General features: G+C 40.9%; 1 protein-coding gene across 1 annotated transcript in view; it reads right to left on the reverse strand.

Annotated features, from left to right (window-relative positions):
- Nucleotides 1-18311, reverse strand: part of frem2b (FRAS1 related extracellular matrix 2b) — a 52517-nt gene extending 34206 nt beyond the window's left edge. The window contains exons 1-2 of the mRNA XM_085795981.1: nt 13129-18311; nt 11909-11998 (exon numbers count right to left, since the gene is read on the reverse strand). Coding sequence (XP_085652107.1) covers nt 11909-11998; nt 13129-18139 — 5101 coding nt within the window. The 5' untranslated portion in view covers nt 18140-18311. The remainder of the gene's footprint in view (nt 1-11908; nt 11999-13128) is intronic.
- Between the last annotated feature and the right edge of the window lie 6426 nt (nt 18312-24737).

The following is a 24737-nucleotide window of genomic DNA, read 5'->3' on the forward strand; positions in this document are numbered from 1 at the left end:
TGTTCTCTCCCCTCATTGGATAACACTTGTATCCCACAAGGAAAATTTTCTCCTCGGGTTACAGCAGAGCAGAGTGACGGAGAGACTCGTGTTTAGGCTGAAATACTTCATGTAAGTGATTGCTGACGGAAAATAGGACTATTTAGGACTTATATTAACAAAAACATTCCACTGATATCTGCTTTAAGGATTAGCATGCAGCCAACTGTGGATGCACAACAGTGCGAAGGATCAACTCTCGCAGGTTGTGGATTTCCAACTAGGGGCAGAGGTTCTCCTGCCAAGCACCCAAGGTCAGCACTCATCCCTGATCATGGCTATAGTGTTGGAAAACAGACTGTTCAGAGATGAGTTATTTTAGTTTATGCTAAGATACAATTACCAATAAGATCACAGTTTATGCAATTTAATTGGAGAGACTTACAGTGAATCTTCAAATGTATAAAATACATGGCAGGTATCTGAATAATTTACAGAATAATTCCACTGGCATTCAGACTGCAATAGATGTTTTGTCTGACCTTGCTCAAAAGGATGATGAGTATTGTATATGGTTTCTCTGTATGGGCAAGTAAATAAATCAATTAACCAACCTTGATTTTTGGAACCCATCCAAAAGAGGTATAAAAGTGGTTGCTGAGGGCTTTGCATGTTTCGATTGTGTAGGTGAGGTCAGACAAAGTATTCGTTGATTGCCCTTGTATGGCATTCCTGTCTGTCAAAGAGGATGCAGCCTCGAGTGTGTTAATTAACAGTCAGCCACACGGTTTAGAGAGCAAAAGCCTGAACTCTCAGTAACAGGAGAAACAACAACAAAAGGCTGAATTAGCAGCTGCAGGGCTTTCTTGGGCATTCGTGTTTAAAGGTCATTGTGGATTTAAAATCAAGAGTTTCTCACTCATTACCAGTCAGTTATGTACAGTATGAATACCCTGGAAGCCTGTGGGCCACAGTTACTGAAGCAGTCCTCTATGAAGTACGATGAATAAGGAGAAACCTTCAAAATATATTCAACAACTCAGCTGCAAGAGAATAACACACTGCACTCCCCTTCAGCTTATCTTGGAAAACAAACAAAAAAAATTTCATGTCCTGTCAGACACTTCCTGACTTAAGAGATGAGCTCACAGAGACAAAGATCTGTCTCCGTCCCAGGGGCTGAAAAGCTTACATTGTTACGACAGCCTGTGTTAAATGTACATCAACTCTCCACTGCTGCTGGTGACTGAATTCAGAAGAAGAGAGACAGCAAAATAACAAGGGAAGCGTGAAAATGTGCAAGAAAACAAAGCAGCATAAGGATGCAGGATGAAGGGACTTGACAAAGAGAGGGGGGGTGCTTTTTCTTGACCCTTGAATGCACAGTGTTTGCTCTCTTGTCAGACCGAATAATGGTGGACTGTTTGCTGAAAGCAGCAGTGTGAGGCCATAGAATATAAAACCCAATCCCAGTCCCAGAGACCCATGAGCTCCATACTAATGGAGTCGGGTGTTTGTCAAGGCTGTTCACAGGGCTGGTTTCATTTATAACAACATGTTTCAGCTGCATTTTCACAGTTGTTACTTGCAAATCCTCACATGTAGAGAGGCTTTTGCCTGAGAGGAAAATAGTCCCCGAAAAGCTGAGATGGTAATTCCTAAAGAAGTGTTAAATGACTCTTGGTCCTTTGTTTATGACTAGTGAAAAGGAGCCTTCAAGTAGAACTGCGCAAACCTGCATGTTAAAGATAAGCATGCAAGTCTGCATTCATGAAAAGACGGGAGAAAATATCTAAGGATTTAGTGTTGTTATTGTCTCTTCCCTGTAACACTGGACTGCAGATTAGTCTGAGCAGTGGAACAAACCCTGGGTTCAGGTATATTAAGAGAAGATTACCTTTATGGATGTTTGCAAAAAAAATATTTTTCATATACTCAAACTGCAAATATTTTCCTCTGGATTTGAATAATTGCAAAAAAAAATCTTGTGAATGTATTTGTCTCTCACATTGGAGAACGTGAGAGGTGTTACGATGCAAAACCTTTAGAAGCACTCTGCTTGTTGCAAGGTCATGAATTCTTCTTTTTTTATATACTGTAGTGGTGGCCATGCAAAAACCATTCAGCATTATAGTCCCCTGCACCTGGTTTATACACCATACGGCTTTATATTATGTATCCAGTTACTCCTTACTTATTTACTGAAAATTTTGTAACTTTTAATCTGATCATTTAAATCTATCTTTTTAAATCTATCTTTTTAAAAAAGAAGAATGTGTCATTCATTGAATAAAATACAGCCTTCAAATTCACTGAGCAATCACTTGTGCAAAGCAAAACAAAGCTCATCAGCAAATAGTACTATTATTATAGGAAAGTATTGTTGTAGTATCGTAAGTATTAGATCATCTAAACTTGTCAACAGGAAACATGCATTGTAATGCTTAATGTTACTATTACAATCATTGCATTATTAGTTTTAAAAACATAACAATCTGTATAATCATATACATTAAAATATATAACATGTCAAATTTGGGTAACACCTATACAACAGGATGATTTATAAAGAGCTATTATATCTCATTATAGATTGTTAGAATTTACCTTTAGTTGCTTCTAATATACTACTTAAGTAACCTGGCTGCAAACCAAATCTAACTCCAGGGACATTAAAAATAATGTCTTGAAAGACTATAAGATTGAAATCAGTTCAGGTCGCATGGCTTAAAATTTTACATAGATAAATGTGTAGACCGTATCTATCCCTTAGGGGGAATCCAGAAAGATACAATAATATAGGCTATTTATCACTATAATCTATTATATATTAAACTGCTGCATCAAATACGAATATAGTCAAAGTTCGAAATTAAAATCAAATCTCCAAAGCAACCAAATGAAAACCATTAGTGCCTAATACAAATTGCAAGTCATAGACCTACAGTAATCTAGAGGGGACAATGTTGAAATTTGTGACAGTATGAGAGAACAGCAGTGCTCACAGACTGAAGCTCAGTGATAAAGACAGGTAAAGAGAACAACTAGGGTATTTCCCAAGCAAACCTAACACTATGAAAATTACCACTGGATCAAATGTGTCAAAAACAATCAGCAAAAAGTAAACATCATGAGCTTCAAAAGCCTGCTCTCCCTCTATGTCAGACACTATTGTGTTCAAAGCTAACACACAAAGAGGAACATACTGATGTAGGGCGCACAACACCTGGTCCCCCAAGGATGGAAGTAATACGGTGTGATAAGTATTTCTCATACACTGACAACCATTAGATCTGAAGGACAAAGGTTTAATGTCATGAGGAGATAAACATGAGAGGCATGTGGAATTTGCATTGCTGTCTACAGCTTCTATCTGTGACATTTTAACTCACGCACACTGAATGCCCTTTGAGGAAATGATCAACTCTCCTTTCAAGGTAAGTTAAGTGCAAATTAAATCTGTTAACTGAGCATCCCAGAGGTTTGAGTCCCAATAGGCCCTGATTCTTACTCTCAGTAATGGAACTGTATGTATTGGAAATACAGCACTTGCTTATGACTCACTGGCCGGTGATAACCTTTAAAGTATTACAGACCAATTCTGTACTAATTGTAAATGTTTCAGCCAATTACTAGGGGATTTAAAGAGCTAAATGTGACGGCTATATCAGATTGTCCTGTCGTCTAGGCCTGCACCCCGTGGCCTTTCTTTGTTTCCCTCTTCTCTCTTTGCCTGCTAATATGTAACTCTTCACACCAAGCTCATGTCCTGGAAAACCAAGATAAGCCCAGGCATGGTCGAGTTAATTTCAGGCAGAAAGACATTCCTTCTTATTCTTGATGGGGGGAAGGGTTGATGTGAGTTCTGGACATTTCCCTGGCTGTTCAAGAAACGTGTTCATTTGTTTTGTTTTTAATACTCCACAAAGCACAAAAATAAACAAATAAGAATACTATTTGAAAATACAAATTTATATGCAACATATAGTAACTTTAAAAACTTCAACACCTGCAATCTGCAGGTTGAAATAGAAACAGCTAAAAGACAGAGTTAGTTATTTGCTGCCTACGGTGCCGTCAAAAAGAATCCAGATAACTATGATTGATTTACAGGGAGCTCTCTGCATTTTAAAACAAAATATGACCTGCTTTCACTTGCAGTGCCAGTCACTTGATGATAGCTCTTTTAAGGACTGCAACAGGAAACCGTTTTTTTTTTTTTTAGCCCCTTGTTAAAAGTTGACTTCTCAGAGATGTGCTATAGATGCTTGAGGGGAACATGAAGTAAAAAGATGCGAATGTTCTCTGACTTAAATAACCACACAGTTTGAGACTGTCACATATTTTTAGAAATGTGGAGAAGTGGGATGCATACTTCGCATATAGGAGCCAGCGCCTTTCTTTTTTTTCACTCCTAATCAAGTCTATGGCAAGTATCAAAATAATTTCTATTCATATGTAGATGAGGCTCCATGCGAGGAGGGCTCACCTACTACATTTGAGCCCTCACAACTTGTCAACACAGGCGCTGTTTAGAGAGAGAACTGCACATCAGCACATTCATGCCATCGCTACAGGCGACAGGAAGCAGCTTGACGCCTTGCCCCCATCAATACTGGGACCAACAGAGCACTTCTATCTTTCATCTCCTCTGACTGCTCTTCCCTCCCATTTCTCAACCAGATGAATTCTCATATCCTGCCGATCAGTCTCCTCTTATAGAGGGAAGCAGGTGGTGGAGGTGGTGGTGAGAAGGCGCTTGATCCACGCACAGAATCCCCGAAGGGTTTCATCAGCACCTTTTATGTGATGAGAGCCCTGCTTCTCTCAAGACACGCTCCTACCGCTTTCATAGGGAGTGTATGAAATGAAAACCTTCTCAAGAGACTTTGCTTCAAACTGTGTAACATTTTCAATTTCACTCTACTGTATATTATTTTCTTGGCATACTGAAATGCTGATAATATCAAAATGAAAGTAGCTGGTGTTTTCCAGGCCTACATGATAGCACTCTAATCAAAAGAGACAACAGCTTGAAATCAAAGATAAAGCAGTTATCAATTAAACTGTAGTTGATACCCTGCATCTTGATGTACCACTTTAGCAACGCCAGCTTCATCTCTGATTGTGCTATCAGGCAGCTGGCCCTGAAAAAGATAGACGAGGGATGCTCTGTGTGTGGATGATGGTGCATAAACTGCATGTGCAAAGGAGGTGTATCCTGCACTGGGCTCCAATACTGAAACCAAGGCTCAGCTGGAGAGAGTTGTGACACTACAGCCTATGCCCAGCTGTCAGGGGCTTATTATGCAGAAGGGCTGAAAGGAGCAGCTCTAGCCCAGTGCTGGGATTCAGGGGCCAAAAACACATTATCCAGAGTGATTTTGCAAAATTGGGCAAAAGCTCTGCTCCTGTGAAAAAAAAGATGTCACGGCAGCAGTCATAGCAGAGTTCCTGCTGTTTTTCTGGGAATGTCAGATTTGTCAAAACACAGCCTTGTAAAACTGTTTGATATGTCATAGCCAAAAATCAAACGAGACTAAAATGGAACACTCCCATGAGAAAGTAATGTTTTAATTTAGCTTTTACTTGTGAAAAGAGTGAAAAGAGACTCTTTTTGCTGAACATTTCAGTTTCCAGTGCCATTTTACACTTTCTTCAACTTCATCTTCCTCTGTTGTCCATGCTAGAAAGCTTAATTCTATTTTATACAAGTATTCATCAGGTTCTCTGGAGTTGATGGAAGTCCTGGCTGCCCTGCAACTGATAACACAGACTTCAACCTGCACGCACTGTCCACAAAAGAGGGATTTTCTACGGAGTCAGTGCTTGAACAGCCTCAGTTCTGCTAGACTGATATCCTAAGGCAGGTATGACGACACATATCATCATCCAGGGAACAAGTCTGGGCCTGGGGTCTCTATACTTTTGGGAATTTGCTTTTGCTTTGTTAACCTTGGCTCCATGTACTTACTTTGGCAGTGTATTAAGAGAGAGGAAAGGTTTGATCACACAGGGTTCCCCTTCTGTTTTCCAAAGGGAAATGAGGGCATGCCAGTGTGAAAGGGTCACAGAGGCTTATGCATGTTTGAGCTCAATTCTATACGGCATTTACAATCACTCACAGAATTAACAACATGTAAGATATTGCTTTTGCTCTTTGACATGATTATCTATAAAACATTTTTAGGGCCCGCTTTTTCTGTCCCAGCAGACAGTAGAGGATAATTTCACTTGCTGACTAAATGTCTTTAGTGTTTACTCACTGTTTAGCAGTAATTTGCTATTGAGGAATAGAGGCATAAATCTGAGACACATTTGCTGATTACAAACCAACAAAAATGAGCTAAGGAGAAAGACAGAAAAACCTTCACTGGCCAATTCAATTGCAGTATAGCATGAGTCCTTGATAATGATTTTGTATTCTTTTTGTTTGAAGACTTACATAGAATGAAGTCTGTTAAATAACAAGAAATGTTTCATCCTCTCACCAATAAGAACAGGTTCGTCACTGGGTAGTCAGTGCAGCAATATCTAGATGCCTTTACTTTGGTAATCTCTGCTCTTCACACACATGAAAGGAAAATACGTTTTCAGATACACCTCATTATGATGTGTTCAATAGAGAAGACTGGTTTTGCATAATGAACATTTCAAATATAAATGCAATGCAGACCATCGAGAATATTAGGACTCAAAGTTAGAGACTGAGGACATAGGGAGTAGTGCCACACAAATCACTCCCCATCTAAAACGATTAGCCTAAATCCTCTTTGTAATTCAGTTTTTCATCCTCAAGTGAAGCAGCTGTTACCCAGGAATAGCTCTGCAATCAACTCGCAGATGTTTAATCACATAACATTTTTCCATAACAATAAAATGACTACCTGATATTTTATTAGATGCAGCACAGATGGACTGTGAGGAAAACCTAACAACCTAAAATCTCTTTAAAAACACAACTGGACCGGCTATGTAATTTGCAGGAGCTTACAGTGTATTTTGTGTATGTTATGATTCATACCTTGGGTCCTAAAGATAAAGTGTAGGGGAGACAATTTCATTAATAACAGGATGGAAACACACAGTGAAACTGCAGACTCATCACCTGCACGGTGATGGGGATATTATAGCATGCAAAAAATCTACACTAACCTCACAACTGCATGTCAGTGCCTGTTCTGTTCTCTCTTATTTTAGCTGTGCTCTGGCACGCTATGGTAAAAAAAAAAGGGGGGAAAAAAGATAATCCTACCTAACCTGGGATTAACAGGAGGGGAAACAGGGGAGATGGATTCAAGTATGCACTCAGTGTCACAAGCGATTACACACTGATAACACAGAAAATGTTGATTACCTACACAGCAGACAGAACTGCAGGCTGAAATGGTTTGGAGGATTTATTAAGGTCAAGGTTTTCACAGTGACCTGAACTTATCTTGTTATACACATAGCATATAAAGAAACTAAACATGCCTGTTGAGGTGAGTACTGCAGACATGCAATTGAAAGTGGAGAAGAGAATTCAGGGGCTGCCATGTAAGGAAAAAAATGTTCTATTCAGAAATGGTATTATACACTGCGGACCCATTCCACTACAAATCTGAATTATTGATTTACATACTCAATGCACTTTACATACTAAACAACTCTCACTAGTCAAATGGGAAATCTAAGGAAAGGTTTGAATAGCTGTGCATTTTTAACCTTCAAGAGGAGCACATTTTTATGAACTGAACAATCAATGATCTTTTGGTGCCTCTTTGTAGTACAGACAAGAAAAAAAATAGATGGTTGTGAGTGCCTGGAATGAAAAACAAAGGCCACTGCAGAGCGTCTGTCAGTAGGAAGCATCCCTGATGCTGACTGACTGGCTAGAGGCAGACAAGGATTCAGCTCCACAAACAACTGCCTGGGAATGCCAGGGCTTGTGTGTGCTCAGGTAAGCCCACCTGAATGCACTCGGATCCTCAGGAGACAAGGGGAGGGATGGAGTCTGCTGAAACATGGCAATTAACTGACGGGTGACAGGACAAGCCCCCTTCCCAACACACACACACACACACACACACTAATAGATATACAAGCATCCAGGTACCTATACTGTTCTAACCAAGGCACTGTCTAAGTAATTAAAGACTTTTTTTTTAGTCCACACCTCTGTTCATGAATTTGCCGTCCAGGTGTGATATTTCTCCAAAACAGTAAACAGACACCCACAAATTAGTATGTGTAATTTCAGTTCTCTGTTATTACTCATTCAAAGCTTTGACAAGCTTGACAAATAGCAAGACACATGAGCGGCTCCAGGAAAATAAGCCTTGTCATCTCCTTTTTGGCAAAAGCACCTTAAATACAGCCATAAAGACATACGGTGGCAGCTTTCTGAAATGAAAAAGAAATTGGAGACAGAGGAGACGAATGACACAGAGTCCCTTAATTACTCAAGGCAAACAATCTGCAGTATAATGTCAGAGTCATTTCAGTTTTATTCTGAAGTTTGTTGTACCATGGCAGATTCAGAAATAGCAGAGTTCAAGTCACATATTGAGAATCCCTTTGTTGTGACACACACTAATTAAAAATTATATGCATTTTGGGTTGTGGCCTAATTGCCATGTTGTTATTTGTAGCGAAACACCCATCTGCTGTCTGTATGTAGCCAAGTTAATTGAGTGAAACAGCATATTCTCATCAAGTCTAAATTACATAAGCATGATCTATCAACCTAAACAAAACAAGCAACAAGGAGTTTATCATCATTTCTCTTTAAGAGTCTTTAAGAATTAAATATTGGGGGGGGAGGGGGGGGGGAGCAAAGGTCACTATTGCAGCCAATATGTACAAAAATGGGTCATGTCCAACACAGATTCAAACCTACATGGCTCAGAGCACACCATTTACTGTTAAAGTGACCCATCAAACAGCAGCAGCATCAGTGCCAAGAAGAATTCAGCCCTAGCAGCTCACTGTGAGCCAAGACTGTAGCTTGTACTGAGACAATCCTTTTATCAGACAAATTATGATCCAAGCTTCAACAACAACCTTGTAGTCAGGTGTCAAACTGTCACAAGTGTTTGGATAGATAGTAACGAGTGCCACTGTACTTTGCATTCAGTCCCCTTTGTAAAAACGATATACAGGAGTAGATGGGAGGAGTGGAAGATATAGAGTAGAAGTTTGCGCCTTTCCCTGAAATTAGTAGCCTACAAGTTGTAAGTGACTTTATTTTGGTATTGACGAAGGTATTATCCTTTAACAATCAGCTGTGTGCTGCACTGATCCTAGTACAGTGAACTTACCCTGGTACAGAGGGAACAGATAATGCCAGATAAGGTGGATTCAGAAATTGTATTTATCTTGTTCCTCAACTTTGAAGATTTGCAACTAGTTGCCTGTCAGTTTCTTAGGAGTAATGCATGGGTTTTGGTGTAAAAAGCATTATATTTATGGTGCTGCTCTCTATATATTTGTACAATCTGGTGCAGATCCAGTTATCCTAATACATGACTGACAGCGTGTAGGATTGTCAATTGGCAGTGTTGTACAAAGTAAACAGCAGTGACGGCAATAAGTTGTTAAAATAAATGATGCAAAATCTTGTTAGGTTTAATTTCACCCTCTAGGATGTGAAGGTCTTCTACTTTTTCTCTTTAACATTGTAAAAAAAAATTAGATCAGTGTCTTTGTGTGCTTAGTTCAAAAAAAGAATCAATATGAAGACCTCATTTTGGGCTACAGGACAATATAACACAACATAGCTGCAGCCATGGTTTACAGGGCTATGTAGGTTTTCACTGAATGTGGTTTCTTCTCAGATTGTGGGTGGTCGTGATTGTGACAAGAGCCAGTGAATTGCTTTGGGAAAGTGAAGGGATGGGCTGAAACAGGCCAGGGTTAGCTAGTTAGCATGAGTAGCAGGAAAGACATGATAGAAGCAAGAGATAACATTGACCTTGCTTTCCACCACTTGGCAAGTAGGCTAAAGGAAAGGATACTCAACTCCAAATTTGCTCTAGGCTGGTAAGCAAAGAGATATAAATGTTAATGTTGGTGATATAGCGACAGCAAAAGTAAGGAACAGCTCCTAAAAATTATACCTATTATTACTGTATATTATATTTGAATACAATATCCAGCATCCTGAAATACATGCCTTCACAAGCACACAAATTCAGTCACATGTGGTGAACAGCTATCAGCAGTAGGTGCATACATCAAACTACATGCACATTCGCAGTTCATCACAGCTGTTCACACAAAACTCATCGAATCCCACTGAGCAGCTGTAACATGCAAAGTAACTTTTCACCCTAATAAAAAACTGCCAAATGCAGTTGGTAAATTTCCCAATGAACTTGAAGCAAGGAGGAGATTGTTTTCCACTGCTGAACATGACAGAGTGCAGCTGTGTGCCAGTGTACACCATTCAGCTCCTCCCCAGCACAACTGTTCAAAGAGCTGGAGGCTCTGTCTGGGGATTTAGGGCAGCCACCGGCACAGCTTAAATCTTATTTAAAAAATGTTCACTGACTGCCTCAGAGGCTGCAGTGTACTATGTGTTGACTTCTTATGGATGGGTCATCCAACAAGACTCTTTATTAGGCTACTTTGTCAATCCACTGAGAGGCCACCAAATGTAATGTCAGACCATTGCAAATTTATGTTTTGTTTTGTTCAAGCACATAACTTTAATTGAGGATAGACTTAAGACATTAGCTGTTCTGAGGCCCCCTGTCAAGTCTAAAAGTGATGTAAAATATTATAGGAGGTGCTGAAAAAAATGAAACTAATTGCCAGTTTGGGGAAGATAATCTCCCAGTGTGGGGTATAAATATGCCAGCAAGCATCAAGCAAGCTAGCAAGAGAGAGAAAGTGACAGAGACAGACACCTGGAGGGATCCATGACAAACAACCCAACAGAAAACGATAAAAGGACTGAACCTCACTCACCACCAGAGGAGCGTTGTATAGGCTCAACACTTGCTAGTAGCTCAGGAACTGTCATTCAGTATCACCTCCTGATATGTCGTTATCCCCTGCATTTTAGTCATCACTCACTACCGCATCATCCTACTATTGGCATTGATGTTAACTTATTATTCCACTAAAGCACCAGATTAGTCCCAGGTTGAGAATTGAGAAAATGTATAGGGAGGCCCAGTGAGGTGCTTGTGGGAAAAGAGGGCCCCTAGTAGAGAGATCCTTTGTGCTCACTCATCACCGCTGAAGGGTAGCAGAAAGGACACACCGTCAGGCACACTGCTTCTGCTAATCGGCAACACTGGCATGATTGCCTCAAACCATTCATTTAGCCTGCGCCTGATTACATATCTACAGTAGAGGGAAGGCCTGTGCTAATTGTTCTACTAATTACTTACTTGCTAAATCAATGATTACTTTCTACATCAAGATGCCCTGGCATAGAAAAAAAACATGCAAAACATCAGTGATCATGTGTGTTGAGATAAGACTCAGCACCTTACAGTAATGCACAGTGAAACTAACCTGACTTACGAAGCTTAACAAGCATGGAAGCTCTGACAGTCAAATTTCTGGCATAGTCTTTGGTTAAATAACTAAAAAAAAAAACTAACAGAGCACAACAGAAATAAAATTATTTGTTTTCTTGACTTCTGCATACTTGTTTTTCTTATTTGCTCATAGTGAAATATGATACCATGTGGAATGATGGTTCTAGAACTTTCTCTCCCATCTGTGCACAAACTTTTTGCTTGGCTGAATTAGACCTATTATGAAGCACATGCAATCTTTCCATCTCCCTTCTCAGAGAAATGATAGAAGTAAAACTCCAAAAAGTGTGACAAAATGTAATATTTCAGCTTCAAGGTTCGGCATGACAAGAATTTAAAACTTAATGGTGTGAGGGGATACTTTCAAGAGGAGACATTTAAATAAGATAGCTTACCATTGTCTTCAATGGAAAAATAGAAGATGTCATTTGTAGCATTGTCACCATCCCTCAGAACATAGCAGATGCTCATGTCATTGATTTCAGCTGAAAAAGAGAGACATTTGCATAAATATGATATCCTGCTCATAAAAAATGCCATCATTTATTTAAATGACAAAGATGTGCCCAATTTGTCCCTGACAGATTATTTGCCAATAACTACTCATAAGCCTCTCTTTAAGAACCAGAGAGAGGCTGTGTGATAAAATGTGCATGCTGCATAGTGTCTGGGGATCTGAAAGGAGAAACTGCCTGGTAACAAGGGTTATATCTATTAGACTCCTGAATGACACTGAACATAAAGAATAGCTTGACTCTCTGGGTTCCATCACAGTAGTCTGTTTGCCAGCCTAATAGTGGGGTGCTAGAAATCATTCTTTATAGCCTAGGATCTGGAAGACTGTGAAGTTTACAACCCCTTCTATCTTCAGCATTTGATGTCAAAACACTTCCTTTCAAACAGAACAAAGCATGAGAAATACATAGCCACAATTTTCAAATGCCCAGGAGATAGTGTCTTTATTTACCATCTGTTTACTCTTGTGAGAAGTCTTGAAATATTGAACAGGCCTCTTGGGGAAAGCATCTCAGTGACTCAGTGAAAAAAGAAAGGAATGCATGGATAATGACTGTACGCTGGTACTGCCAACCAGATAGTTATCACTGGTCAAGATCAAGACCAAGAACCCAAATTCTCTGTTGTAATTTCTCTTCTGTAATGCTTGCTGGTTTGCTGTGAGCCAGGTAACCATACCGTATCCCTCCCTTTCAGACTTTTACACATTTGAAATTTGTCTTCATGCTTGTGCTTATGTTATAAAATATTACCGCAACAATGTACAAATCACCATCCGTTCTTCACCCAAAGTGAAATACATGAGGCACTGTTTGAAAAATGCACTCCTCAATTGAAATCTGGTCAGCCTGAGGCACTGGCATACTTCATCTTTGTAAATAGACAGCCTCTTGTGTGAAAACAAAAACCTTTACATTTGAACTCAGCATTTTTCAGAGGGGAGTACATTTAGCAGAGTGAGTACATGTAAAATGAGTTGAAAACTGGGCTCAAATAACTTGAGAACTAAATGCTTGTCTTAGGTGTAAGTATCTGCAGTATTTCAAATCTGACAGAATGTCACAGGATCACAAAGCTGTTTGAGATGTAGCTCTCTTACCTTGCGTGAAAGTGGTGATAGTGGCATTTCCTTTTCCCAGGTTGATCAGGTAGCCATGTTCTGGGGCAACAGTAATCCTAAAGGTCACAGATTTATGTACACTGTCTCTGTCCTCTGCTTTAAGAGTCTTACTGGTGATCACAAATCCCATATGTCCAGACTCCAGAACTCGCAGTGTTGGTGCACCTTTATTCACCACAATCTGTGGTACCCCGTTATCCACTGGCAGGACAGCAATCTTCATTACTTGGGGCTTTCGAGTCTCAAATACAGTGTCAGGGAAGACAAAGAAGTCTGTGTGAGTGCCATCAGTGACAGTGAAGGAGAAGCTGTCCTCTGAACTCTCTGTGCCATCATGCTTGTAGCTGATCATGTTCTCATTCAGATCCTGCTTTGTGAAGGAGTTGACAGGCCTGGTGTTGTTAAAGAGCAGGCGACCATGAACCGGGATTTGAGTGACTGTGAACTTTAAGAGGCGGTCAACAGTGTCTCTGTCCTCCACTGTTAACTCAAAAGGCGTAATCAGTTTGTTCGCTCCCTCAGTCACCACCAGGCCATGTACTGTCACCACAGGCTTTTTATTGTCCACGTCACTGATGGAGATGCGGAAAGTGCGAAACACGGGGTTGTAGCCATCAGTCACCTCAAATTCAAAGCTGTCCATTTTCATCTCGTCGTCGGCGGTGTGAATGTAGTACACTTTGTTGCCAGCCAGCTGTAACTGTGTGAAGGATGAGATGGGCATCCCAGGTGTGTCTGTACACTCCAGGTGGCCTCTCATTGGAGCTCGGGTGATTGTGAAAACCAAGTGTTCATCTGGGCTGTTAAGGTCACTAGTGCTGAGTAGGTCTGTTGTCAGGGTGACCCTGCCACCCTCTTTTAGGGATACACCTTTACTGACCACATCTGGGAAAACCATGTCAATGCCACCCACTGTCACATAGAAGTACCTGTCAATCAAAGGGTTGATGCCATCTGTCACATCAAATTTGATGAGGTCTCGGATCCCCTCTTGCCCATTATGAATGTACAAAATCAAACCCTGATCCACTTCATTCTGTGTGAAGTTCATTCCCACTGTGATATTTTGCAGCGTTCCAGAGGTCAATGTTCTCTGTAAATACCCCTGACTCGGCCCATATCGAATAATATAAGATAGCATGCTGTCCTCAGAGTCCAGGTCAGTTGCTTTCAAAACATTGCTGTTTATGACTTTCACATCACCTATCTCAATTTCAAGGCCATCATTGATTGCCATCCTTGGGGTTTCGTCGTCCACAGGGATAATCATAACTATTACTGTTTTCTCTACACTGAACTTTCCATCTGTAAGAACAATATCAAAGCTGTCCTCTGTGGTTTCTGAGTCATCATGTTCATACACGATGCTGGACACCTCTCTGATCTGATCCAAGGTGAAGTTAAAGACAGGGACAGTGCCAGTGGTGAGCTGATTGAGAATAAATCCATGCTTGGGGGGTTTGGTGATAACGAATGTGAGCTGATCAGGGGGGAGATCTGCATCAGCACCATTCAGAATGGGAGTATCAATGACTATGTTCATGCCCTCCATAACCACAAACTCTCGCATGTAAATCTCAGGCTTTTCATCATTAGAGGGGATTATGGAGATAGGGAAAAAGTGCCTTTCAGAGAAATTGATGCCATCAGAGCATCTGAATGTAAACCTGTCCTCCACTGGCTCAACTCCTTTGTGAATGCTTTGAACATAGTAAATGTGATTCTGTCTGATATCCTTGATGGTGAAAGCACTAATGGCTGTCCCAGACCTGGATTTCTCTGAGCCGGGAGCTGGGGAGATATTTTCCACATACCCTGAAGTCGGCTGCACAATGATTGTACAAAGGAGGTCGTCGCTGGGGGTGTCAACATCATCAGCGCTTATATGAAGAATTTGAATGACATTCTTCTCCCCCTCAACAACTGTGAACTGTGGCCCCACAAAGACCTCTGGAGCCTGGCTGTCCAGGGGAAGAATAGTTACATGCACTCTAACACCTGTGATCTTATTTCCTCCAACAGTCCATTCATCAGACATGTCTGTCAAAGTTAGATTGAAAAAATCCTCTTTTGTGATCAAGCCTACCTCCCCGCTGGTATGAGCATATACCACAAAACCGTTAATGATATCAGCTTGGGTGAATGTAGCCGAAGGAACACCTCTCACCAGGATTTCACCTGATGATGGCGGGTCCTCAACAATGAAGGTCAAACGAAGGTCATCTGTGTCTTCATCTCTTCCCTGAATGACATTACTCGTTATCTCCGTTGCTCCATTTTCCAGTACATCTATGTAGGAGCCAATTGTGCCGGCTGGGAGACTGATGGTTGGAATCTCATCATCAATTGGCTTTACTGTTATCTTTATGGTGATTGGGACGATATGGACCCCATCGCTGACATCTATTTGTATAGAATCAACTGTTGATTCATCCCCATTATGGATGTATGAAATTCTTCCGTTTGCAATATCCTCTAAGCTGAAAGTATCCCCTTTTGTCATGTCAGTGAATGTGAACTGGATCTGGCCATGCAGCGGTGGCAGAGTAATAGTGAAGATTATCTGTTTGCTATCTGTGTCTGTGTCTGAGGTGTCCAGCTCAGCACTTGTTATGATATGTGTGCCTCGTTCAAGCACCGTAAACCCAGAGTTGGTTATCTGAGGCGGCTTGTTGTCCACTGGCTTTAAAAATATAATGAAAGCTCCCTCTACACTATTTCCAGAAGCATCCTCCACAGCATACCTAAACTGCAAAACATGAGTGGTGATTCCAAGCTCGAGATCGGGTGGTTTATATGCGATTTTATGGTGGTTAATTTGTGCCTGAGTGAAAGTTGTGACCTCAGTGTTAGGCTTTTCCGTTAACACCAGAGCTCCCAATATAACAGGGCTATTCTCATCAGTGTCCGTCGGTGGCTGGATGACTGTGTATTTGAGATCCCGATCCTCTGAGTCGAGGTCAGTGTAGCGGAGGAATTTCTTTCGGAAGTAAGTGAGCTGATACTCGTGCACTGTCATTTGCAGAGTGGTGCCAGGGTACAGTTCAGGTGGGAGGTCATCTACAGGGAGAATTTTGATAATAAATGAGCTTTCACCTGATTGGTTTGGTGGGTCATTGTCATCCTGAACTCTAAAAACAAACTGATCCATTACTGTGCTGGTGCTGTGGGGCCCAATGTGCTTGTAAAACAGTTTACCATCAGTAATATCCTGCTGCAGCCATTCAGTCACTACTTTCTCATAAATTTCATCCTCTGTATTAAACTTCCAGGTGGATGGGTCCTCTGGGGCCTCAGATTGACGCAGCAGCACCTGCCCTATAGTGGAAAAGGGAGGCTCTATCGTGAATTTTATTGTAGAATCCTCCGAGTCGATGTCTGCTGCACTGAGCATAAGTGAGGAGATTGGCATCATTTGATTTTTGAACAAAACCAAACCAGTGTTGGCATTGATTATGGGAGGCTCATCATCAGTTGGCACAACAGTGATGGGAAACAGAAACTCTACCTCATTTGAGCCATCTGTCATTCTGAAAATAATATTATCACTGTATGTGTCACTTCCATCATGTTGATAGATGACTACTCCTGCGTCTAGGTCAGCTGGGGTGAAAAATTTCTTCCTCGCGCCCAGAACAGTTAACTCTCCATGCCTCAGCCCATCAATAACAGTGATTCTGACTTTGTCTAAATTGTCCTCATCGCTGATTTCTAGATTCTGTGAACTGGACAGAGGCCTGGACTGACCCTCATACAGTAACTGACCAGTATTCCTAGTCACCACAGGGGCCAACGTGTTCATAGGCTTAACAACAATCATGAAAGCAAAAGGGTCTGACACAGCCCCCTCTGTGTCCACAACCTCAAACTCAATCTGGAAAATCCTCTCAGTGTCTGAATCCACAGCGGGGGGTTTGTAGGCGATTTTCAAGTCTTTGAGGTCTCCCTGGTAAAATGAGGTTATTGGTAAATTCCTATCATCTGTGCTCACTATGTAGCCCTCCTCAAAGGACAGGGGGGATGTGATGTTGAAAATTAATTCGTCAGGATAAGACTCAACATCCTCTGCCGCCAGCATATCCATGGTTATCGCTGTCATTACAAACTGGTCTATTTCCATCATCATCATTGCAACAAAGCTGGGTTTAGGGGCTGTGTTCTCCTCTCCCTCCTTAATCCTGACCAGAATTTGGAAAAATTCCTGCTTGACCAAATTTCCCTCTTTGTCATGTAACTCCACAATCATTGGAATGTAATCTCTGTTTGGTGATTTTAAAGCAAAAGTATGCTGATAACGGATGTTCATTTTAATGAATTCATCACAGTCCACCATTGTTCCAAGGCTGTCCTCATCCACAAGTTTTCCATACCTGGGCAGCACGCTGCCACTGGAGAGAGGGGCTATTTTGCATTGCTGTGCACTTCTATCATAGCTGAATTCTAATATTTTTCTATCGATGGGGTTACTGGTGCTGAGCAGTTTCTCTACAGTGAGTGGCATGTTTTTGGTCAGCACTTCCAGCTGTGTGAAAATGACTTCCACCTCCATCATAAAAGGTATTATAATGGTATCCGTTTGGGTGTCATACCTGAGTTGCAATCTCACTCTATCCCTCGGAGGACTCCTAGAGCCAAAGTGAGAATACTTCACGTCGTTGGGGCCAAATTCACACGGAAACTTTTTCGGAGACAGATGTCCAGGCCTTTGAGACAAGGGATCATTGTCCAGGACTGTTATGCTGCATCTATCACCAGGCTGAACTTGGATAACCAAATCGTTGATAGGATCGATGAAGACTGATCTCCCGAAAGGCACGCGGATCCCATTATTGGCAACCAATATCGTGTCTTCTGTCAGCTCGGACCTCAAGGCGTAAGATAATCCATAGCTGTCAAAAACCTGTGCAACTGCATCACCTGTCAGAATCACCGCGAGCAGAATCAAAGCAGCGCCGGTCCCGTGCAGATGCGAGGGAATAATCCAAGCCATTTGTAGTGTGGAACCGCAGAGGAGATACGTTGAACTTTGAACATAAAACCTTGTTTAACTAAGTACGGCAGTTAAAGTTGCAAGAATATAAAACCGGAGTTGGATAATATCACGCGCATGTGGGCACCGAGGTGCACCATTCTCCCACAGCAGCTGTACACTGATAACCTAAACTTCATACTCCTGCTTTGTTAGAGTAAGGAGAGTTACGCCCTCCTCTCCGCCGATTGGTTAATATCTCCGCAGGAATGCGTTTGTCACATTTTAAATGGACGTGGCTTGTGTCATTCTGGCCAGACAAAACGATTCCGCGTGGGTTGGACCTCATCAGGTTGGATAAGATGTGAAAAAGAAATGAATAAGGTAATGTTTAGGTATGGGCATGACTTAGAGCCTGCAGTACGGCGACTAATGGAAATTATAAAGTATGCAAAGCATTGCATTGCTGTAATTGGGGCTATTCAATCACTCCCCACTATTCTTAACAACGAGGGAAATCAACTAGAAGTAGTACAGATGTATATATGCGTCTTCATGACATGATATCCTGATTTGGGAAAAGCTTTGTCTCCCTCTCGTGGTTCATGCTGCTGAGGGGGGTTGCTCCGCACACACACATTATCACAGAGAAAAACACGGACTCCGATGTAATTTTCCATCTTCTTTTCCTGATAAAAATCAATTTTGACATAGGATAGGGTTCATTATACTGTATGAATCTGTCACTGTTAATAAGGTGTGGATGTTTTTGACAAGTTACACACAATGGAATGGAGTCACTGTAATTGCTTGTTAATGTGCACTGCATACAAACCAGAGCTGATGGAGAGGCAGCAGTGCAAGAATTTGACTGTCCACTGTCATGTAACAGCCAATGCATGTGGCCAAAATACAGCTTGTGCTCTGCTCTCAACACATTTTACCCGACAAAATAGCCACACGATTGACTCTTAGTTAGGCATGAGTTAAAAGTTCCATTTATTGGAGTCATGTAGTCATGTATTGTCCTGCATGCTATGCCACTCTCTCAGCACACGGGTCCTCCAGGTGTCCGTGCTTTCACGAGCAGAGCATTCTCCTCTGGTTCCTGACAAGCCCAGTCATGATCTGGCCTCTCTCTCTGCACCATTTATCTGGAACCAGTGTTGATTAAAAGGACACCCATACAGACACTGAGCAGCACAGCAGAACAGGCCAAAATGACTCAATTATATTAACAGTTGGTTTGATTTTGGCACAGAGAGCACTACTGCACATCAGACTAGAGTCACAGACCTTTTAGAATAGGTTAAGATATGCGCTGACAATATTGGTACATTAGGTCATAGCTGTTTTCACTTCTACATAAAATGTAGATATACTGAGAGAGAAATTCTTGATTTCTCTAACACAATTGTGTTATTCATTGTACATCGCTCTAGACACATCTGCTCTATGTGTTAAATCTACCTTCACAGCCTTTGTATTACACACATATGCTCCCATGTCAATGATCCTGCACATTGAGCTTTATATTGCCTGGAAGAATTTGACTTCAGCAGCCTCCTCTGATCCATTTAAGTTGATTTTCATTCCATCCACATGCTCTTGGGTGCAGCCTTTGTGTCTGCACCTACCTATTGTTGAGCATTAATGACATACAAACTGTCTCACAGCTGGCATGTGTTGGAAATCAGTACACAGTAGCTGCCATAACAAACCATGCAGTTGAGCTGCAGTGGACACTGTTGACAGAGTCCAATTATAAATATAGCCAAGTAAACTGCAAGGCAAAGCCCCCAGGCCTTGACAGCTCCTAGTTACAAGAGAAAATGAAAAAGAAGATGAATAGAACTTTCTGACAGCAGTGATGGCAGAGAGGGAATTGAATCATACCCAAACCTTCAGGCTTATTTTTGAGGCGAGGGGAAATTTGATGATATTCTGTCATATCACATTTATGTCAAATTTATTGTAAGTGACCAATAATTCTTAGAAGATGGAACTGTCGGTCTTATAAAGGAAGTGAAGATCCCAGTCGCACTCCTGATGTACAGGTGATTTATTGCAGGGCAAAGATACATGTGATGCAGATGGAATTTAGACTGAAGTGTTACAATTCAGTTCCCTATTGTGTACCATTGTTTATTAGAACTACAATAGATGATTTTGGTTGCTGAGTACTGACAGCTAAGTATTCTAAGTGGTTCAGGAGCTGTTCTAGTTTTTCACTGTGGCTGTTAGCGCCCACAAACTCCATTTGTTTTGCTTTGCGATGACACCGGTGACAGTTAAATGTGCATATCACTGCAGTTTGAAGATACCACTTATGTTTGAAGAAAAGAAAAGAAAAAATATATTTACATTACATGCATTCATAATTTGAAAATATCCTGTTTTGCCAGCATAACTAACTTTCAATTTCCTCTCAGCCTTGTTACCACCAGACACATTCACCAACAGGTCAAACACTGGGGGGCTTACATTCCCTGCTGTCAGTGGCACCACTGTTATTGTAACAGTGTTAACAGAGATATACATCATGTTAGGCGCCTCAAGCTCTAAGAAGTGACATCACCAAGTCAACCTGATACATGGATAATGAGGTGATGCAGGATGAGTCATCTGTGTGTTCAGTTCAAGTGTCATCCCAGACAAACTCTTTCCAATGTTGTTTTCTATCTGTTTATTGTCTTAATAAGAATTGATCACATTCTTTTCTTCAGTAATATTCCTCTAATATTATGTATTGTTTTTGGCTGACTTTGGCACTAAGAAACAAACCTGATGTGGTCTGCTTGTGTCAAATAAACCAATAAATAACAAACAAATGTAATTTTTAATGGCAGGCACTCTCTCTGGCAAGAATATGAATTTAGACAATATCTCAAACTAATTTCAATTAATTTGCCACATAATGCAAAGCTGCACAAAATCAATCTCGTTATTATTAATAATATCACCATTCTATCTACACATTGTGACAGCAGTGCCTCTCCCTTGCTAGAAATTGTCTTCATAATTGTCTCATTTTGTGTCCCCACAGTGTTTGTCTCTGTGTTGCTAAAGTGACTCTGCTCTAGCAATTGCTTGGGCTTAACAGGTCTTTTTTTGTTGGTGGTTATTCCCTAGAGACAATACAACCACGACCTCACTGATCACATTAAGGCTATTTTAGTTCATTACGTATCTGTCAGGGACAATTCTTTTGATGGTTGAAGCTGAAATGGTGGCAGCTGCAACTCCGAAGTCCTCCCCTTATAAAAGTAAATTGTGTAACGTATATATAGAAATACAATGTATAGAAAACAAGCGCCCACATCCATCTTCCTTAGCTCATGTGACTCTTGGGATACTACAGAACTAAAAAGGCAGCGGGACCTAGTCAACTTTAATCATGTTCTTTATTTGTGCACAAATTCCCCAGCTGTATGTGGATCCATCTATTAAGACTATAACATATGGCCAGGGCAATCATACTGCTTATGTCAAATTAGGTTTATTTACAGCATGCATTTAACAAATAGGCTCCTCGCAAAGGGCCTCGCAGAAAACAAAGCAGACAAAAATAGATGAATTCCAAGGATAAGAATGGGGGCACGTGTGTGTGTGTGTGTTTGTGTGTGTGTGTGTGTGTGTGTGTGTGTGTGTGTGTGTGTGGCACTTCAGCCTCTGGTCAAATTATACTGACCTCCACTCAAAGCGGGGCATAACCTCAGACTTAAAAAATGCAACAGCATAACCACAGAGAGCGTTGCTATACTGTGACTGATGTACTGGCATTCAAGCAGAACAATAAGCACCTCCGTCTCCTTATTTAAAACCTCAAAAACGGTCAACTTTGTATATGAAAATTGTTTGTTGTTGAAATAGAAATTCAGAAACCTAAAGGCTCACAGATGCCTCTTCATTTAAATCCTGTCACAACCAAAACAGGAAAGATAATAATGTCTTTAATACAGTCTGTCTCCAAAATAGCATATGCATGTGCATCATCTTATGATAATCTATTGCTAAATGTAGATTTTAATTATTGTGGCAATAACAGTCTTTCTCGGCACAGTGGGAAAACAGCATGACACAAGAAAGGGGCTTTAGCTCAAAAGGCATACATCAATTTAGTTTGAAAGATCCATAGTCTGCAACAACCTATAAACAAGTGCAGTAACTCTCTGTGCTTGTACCAAAGCAAAGTTTCTGTCTGTGTAAACAATTAATTGCTTGCACTCTTGTAAGGACACCATGTTACAGAGGGATTTTAATGAAGTACGATGTGTAATGCTGTGCCCAAAAGCCTCTGACAGTGCAAAAGCAATTGTTGGGGCACCAGGGCACTGTCAAAACTGCCTTAATTATATTCTAGCTAACCTGACTGATACGGTGGCAGTTAAGGACAACAGCAGACATTTGACCATTCATCCGTAACTGGAAACTGTGTCTTTGACTTCAGACTTTCATATGTTATTAAAAACTCAAAATTGTGGGCTTCCTGTGGAGGTGTGTTCGCCTGCAGGCCAAAGGTTACATCATTTAATCGGATTGCCGCCAGAGACCCCACAGGCCTTCCTTCTCCTGATGAGTTTTAAAGCTGAGGGGCACTTAACATGTATGCCCACCCTGCGGGCTGAACTCATTTATACTGTGCAAAAAGAAAGAGAAATGAGAATTCACCAGGTGGGAGTCACTGTGTGATATCTGCACATTGTCACATCATCAGCAGGAAAAGTAATTATGTGATCTCAGACGCAATTATTACGAAACAAAAGTTGAAATTGGGTAACATTTGACCTACTGCAATGACCGGAATGAATTTCAGAAAATCCAAAAATAGTACAACAAAAACAATTCACCTCTAGACCAAATGTCTCCATTAAATGTAGGGATCTTGTGTGTTGTAGCTGTGCATGTTGGCCTCTATTTTGTATCCGTGTGTTGTGTTTTATTTTTCTTTGAGTTTCCAGTTTCTGCTGAGCAGAAGACATTCTCGTTCTTCTCTGATCTAAAGTTGGGGACTAACTCAGCAACAACATCATCTAGCTGAAACACAGTACATTCACTGGATGAAAAATCTGCACACACTGCACATGTAGGGACAATAATGCTTTCTCTTGGACTGTGTTTCACTGTTATCATTATGTTATCATTAAGATTTATTTTCTAGAAAAAGAACCAAGCCCATTTTTGTTGGATTTACTTTGACATAATGACATTTACCGCCACAGAGTGACTGTCTGTGTGGGTGCCTATTGTTCCAGCATTCTGGGGAATGTCTCAAATATTTCTAAGTCTCCCTGCCAAGCTGTAATTGACTTAATCTTTCCATTAGCCCCGAGTCACCAAAGTCAGCTGTCATCTGTTAGAGTTAACTGTTGTAACAAGGTGCTTTTTATGCTTCATGATAGATTTGAGTTTTAGCTTTGAGACATAAGAGTGATTTTTAACCCCCTTACGCCCAGCACTGCACACAAATGCACATACTTGAACACTACACAAACACACACACACACACACACACACACACACACACACACACACACATACCTCCCCTGCTGACAACTCTAATAAGCCCCAGCACACAAACCGACAAAGTCTTGGCCATTTTGGTCAGGTGATGGGGTGTTGACGATCTCGCTGAGTTTAGTAAATACCCCTGTAGACAGACATAAACAGAACCTATAACCTCCACGCATCATCACCTCTCCACAGGTAGCAAGCACAGATGACAAATCCCTGCAATGTTTGGAAACAGTCATAATCATGCTTATACTGCCTTTTTGGTGGAGGTACAATTTTCACTCAAGTTCAGTGGTTTGTCACATAAAAAACACACAGTAAAAAAAATACTGCAGTTCAGTGATGGGATGAGGCATGTGCTATAGAAAGACCCATTTACTTTTGATGCAGAGAATTTGTGAAATTTCTCAAGAAATAATGTATGGAGCTTATAGGTTTTTGTGTTTTATTCATACATCTATCAATCCATTGTCTACCCTGCCTGTCCATACAGGGTCGTGGGAGGGCTGGAGCCTGTCCCATCTGACATACTGTAGGGCAAGGGTGGGGTACTCTACCACAGGCCCGACATACTCACATTCACAGCTATAGACAATTTATAGTCTCCAATTCACCTATTGTACATTTCTTTCGACTGAGGGGGGAAGCTGGAGAACTTGGAGAGAACCCATGCAGGCACAGGGACAACATAGCCTACAATCTCCACACAGAAAGTCTCCTGAACTGGGACTCGAAACCAAAACCCTTTTGTGTTTTATGAATAATAAATACTTCCTATGTACATACTATGTAATCTGGATACTTTTCTCTTTATTATAAAAGATGACAGACATGTTTGCTTGGTGGAGCTGTGCCATTTCAGTGTCACAAAAGCAAGACTCTAAAAATTTGCTGTGACAACAGCTGTGAATATCCTGTATACTTCACTGCCACAGCCAGAAGATGGCAGGCAACATCAAATTATACATATCAGTTGTTGCAAAGTTTAAACTTTAGAGGTTTCCATTATAGATTTAAATACATAATATATTATATAAGTTGCAAAAGTCTTTAAGTCTGACTTTGCTGTGTTTACTTAGCAATGAATTCAATATGAGGTAGGTAG

The sequence above is a fragment of the Trachurus japonicus genome, chromosome 13, assembly GCF_045865225.1.
Source record: "Trachurus japonicus isolate A0001 chromosome 13, Traja_1.0".
Classification (NCBI taxonomy): Eukaryota; Metazoa; Chordata; class Actinopteri; order Carangiformes; family Carangidae; genus Trachurus; species Trachurus japonicus.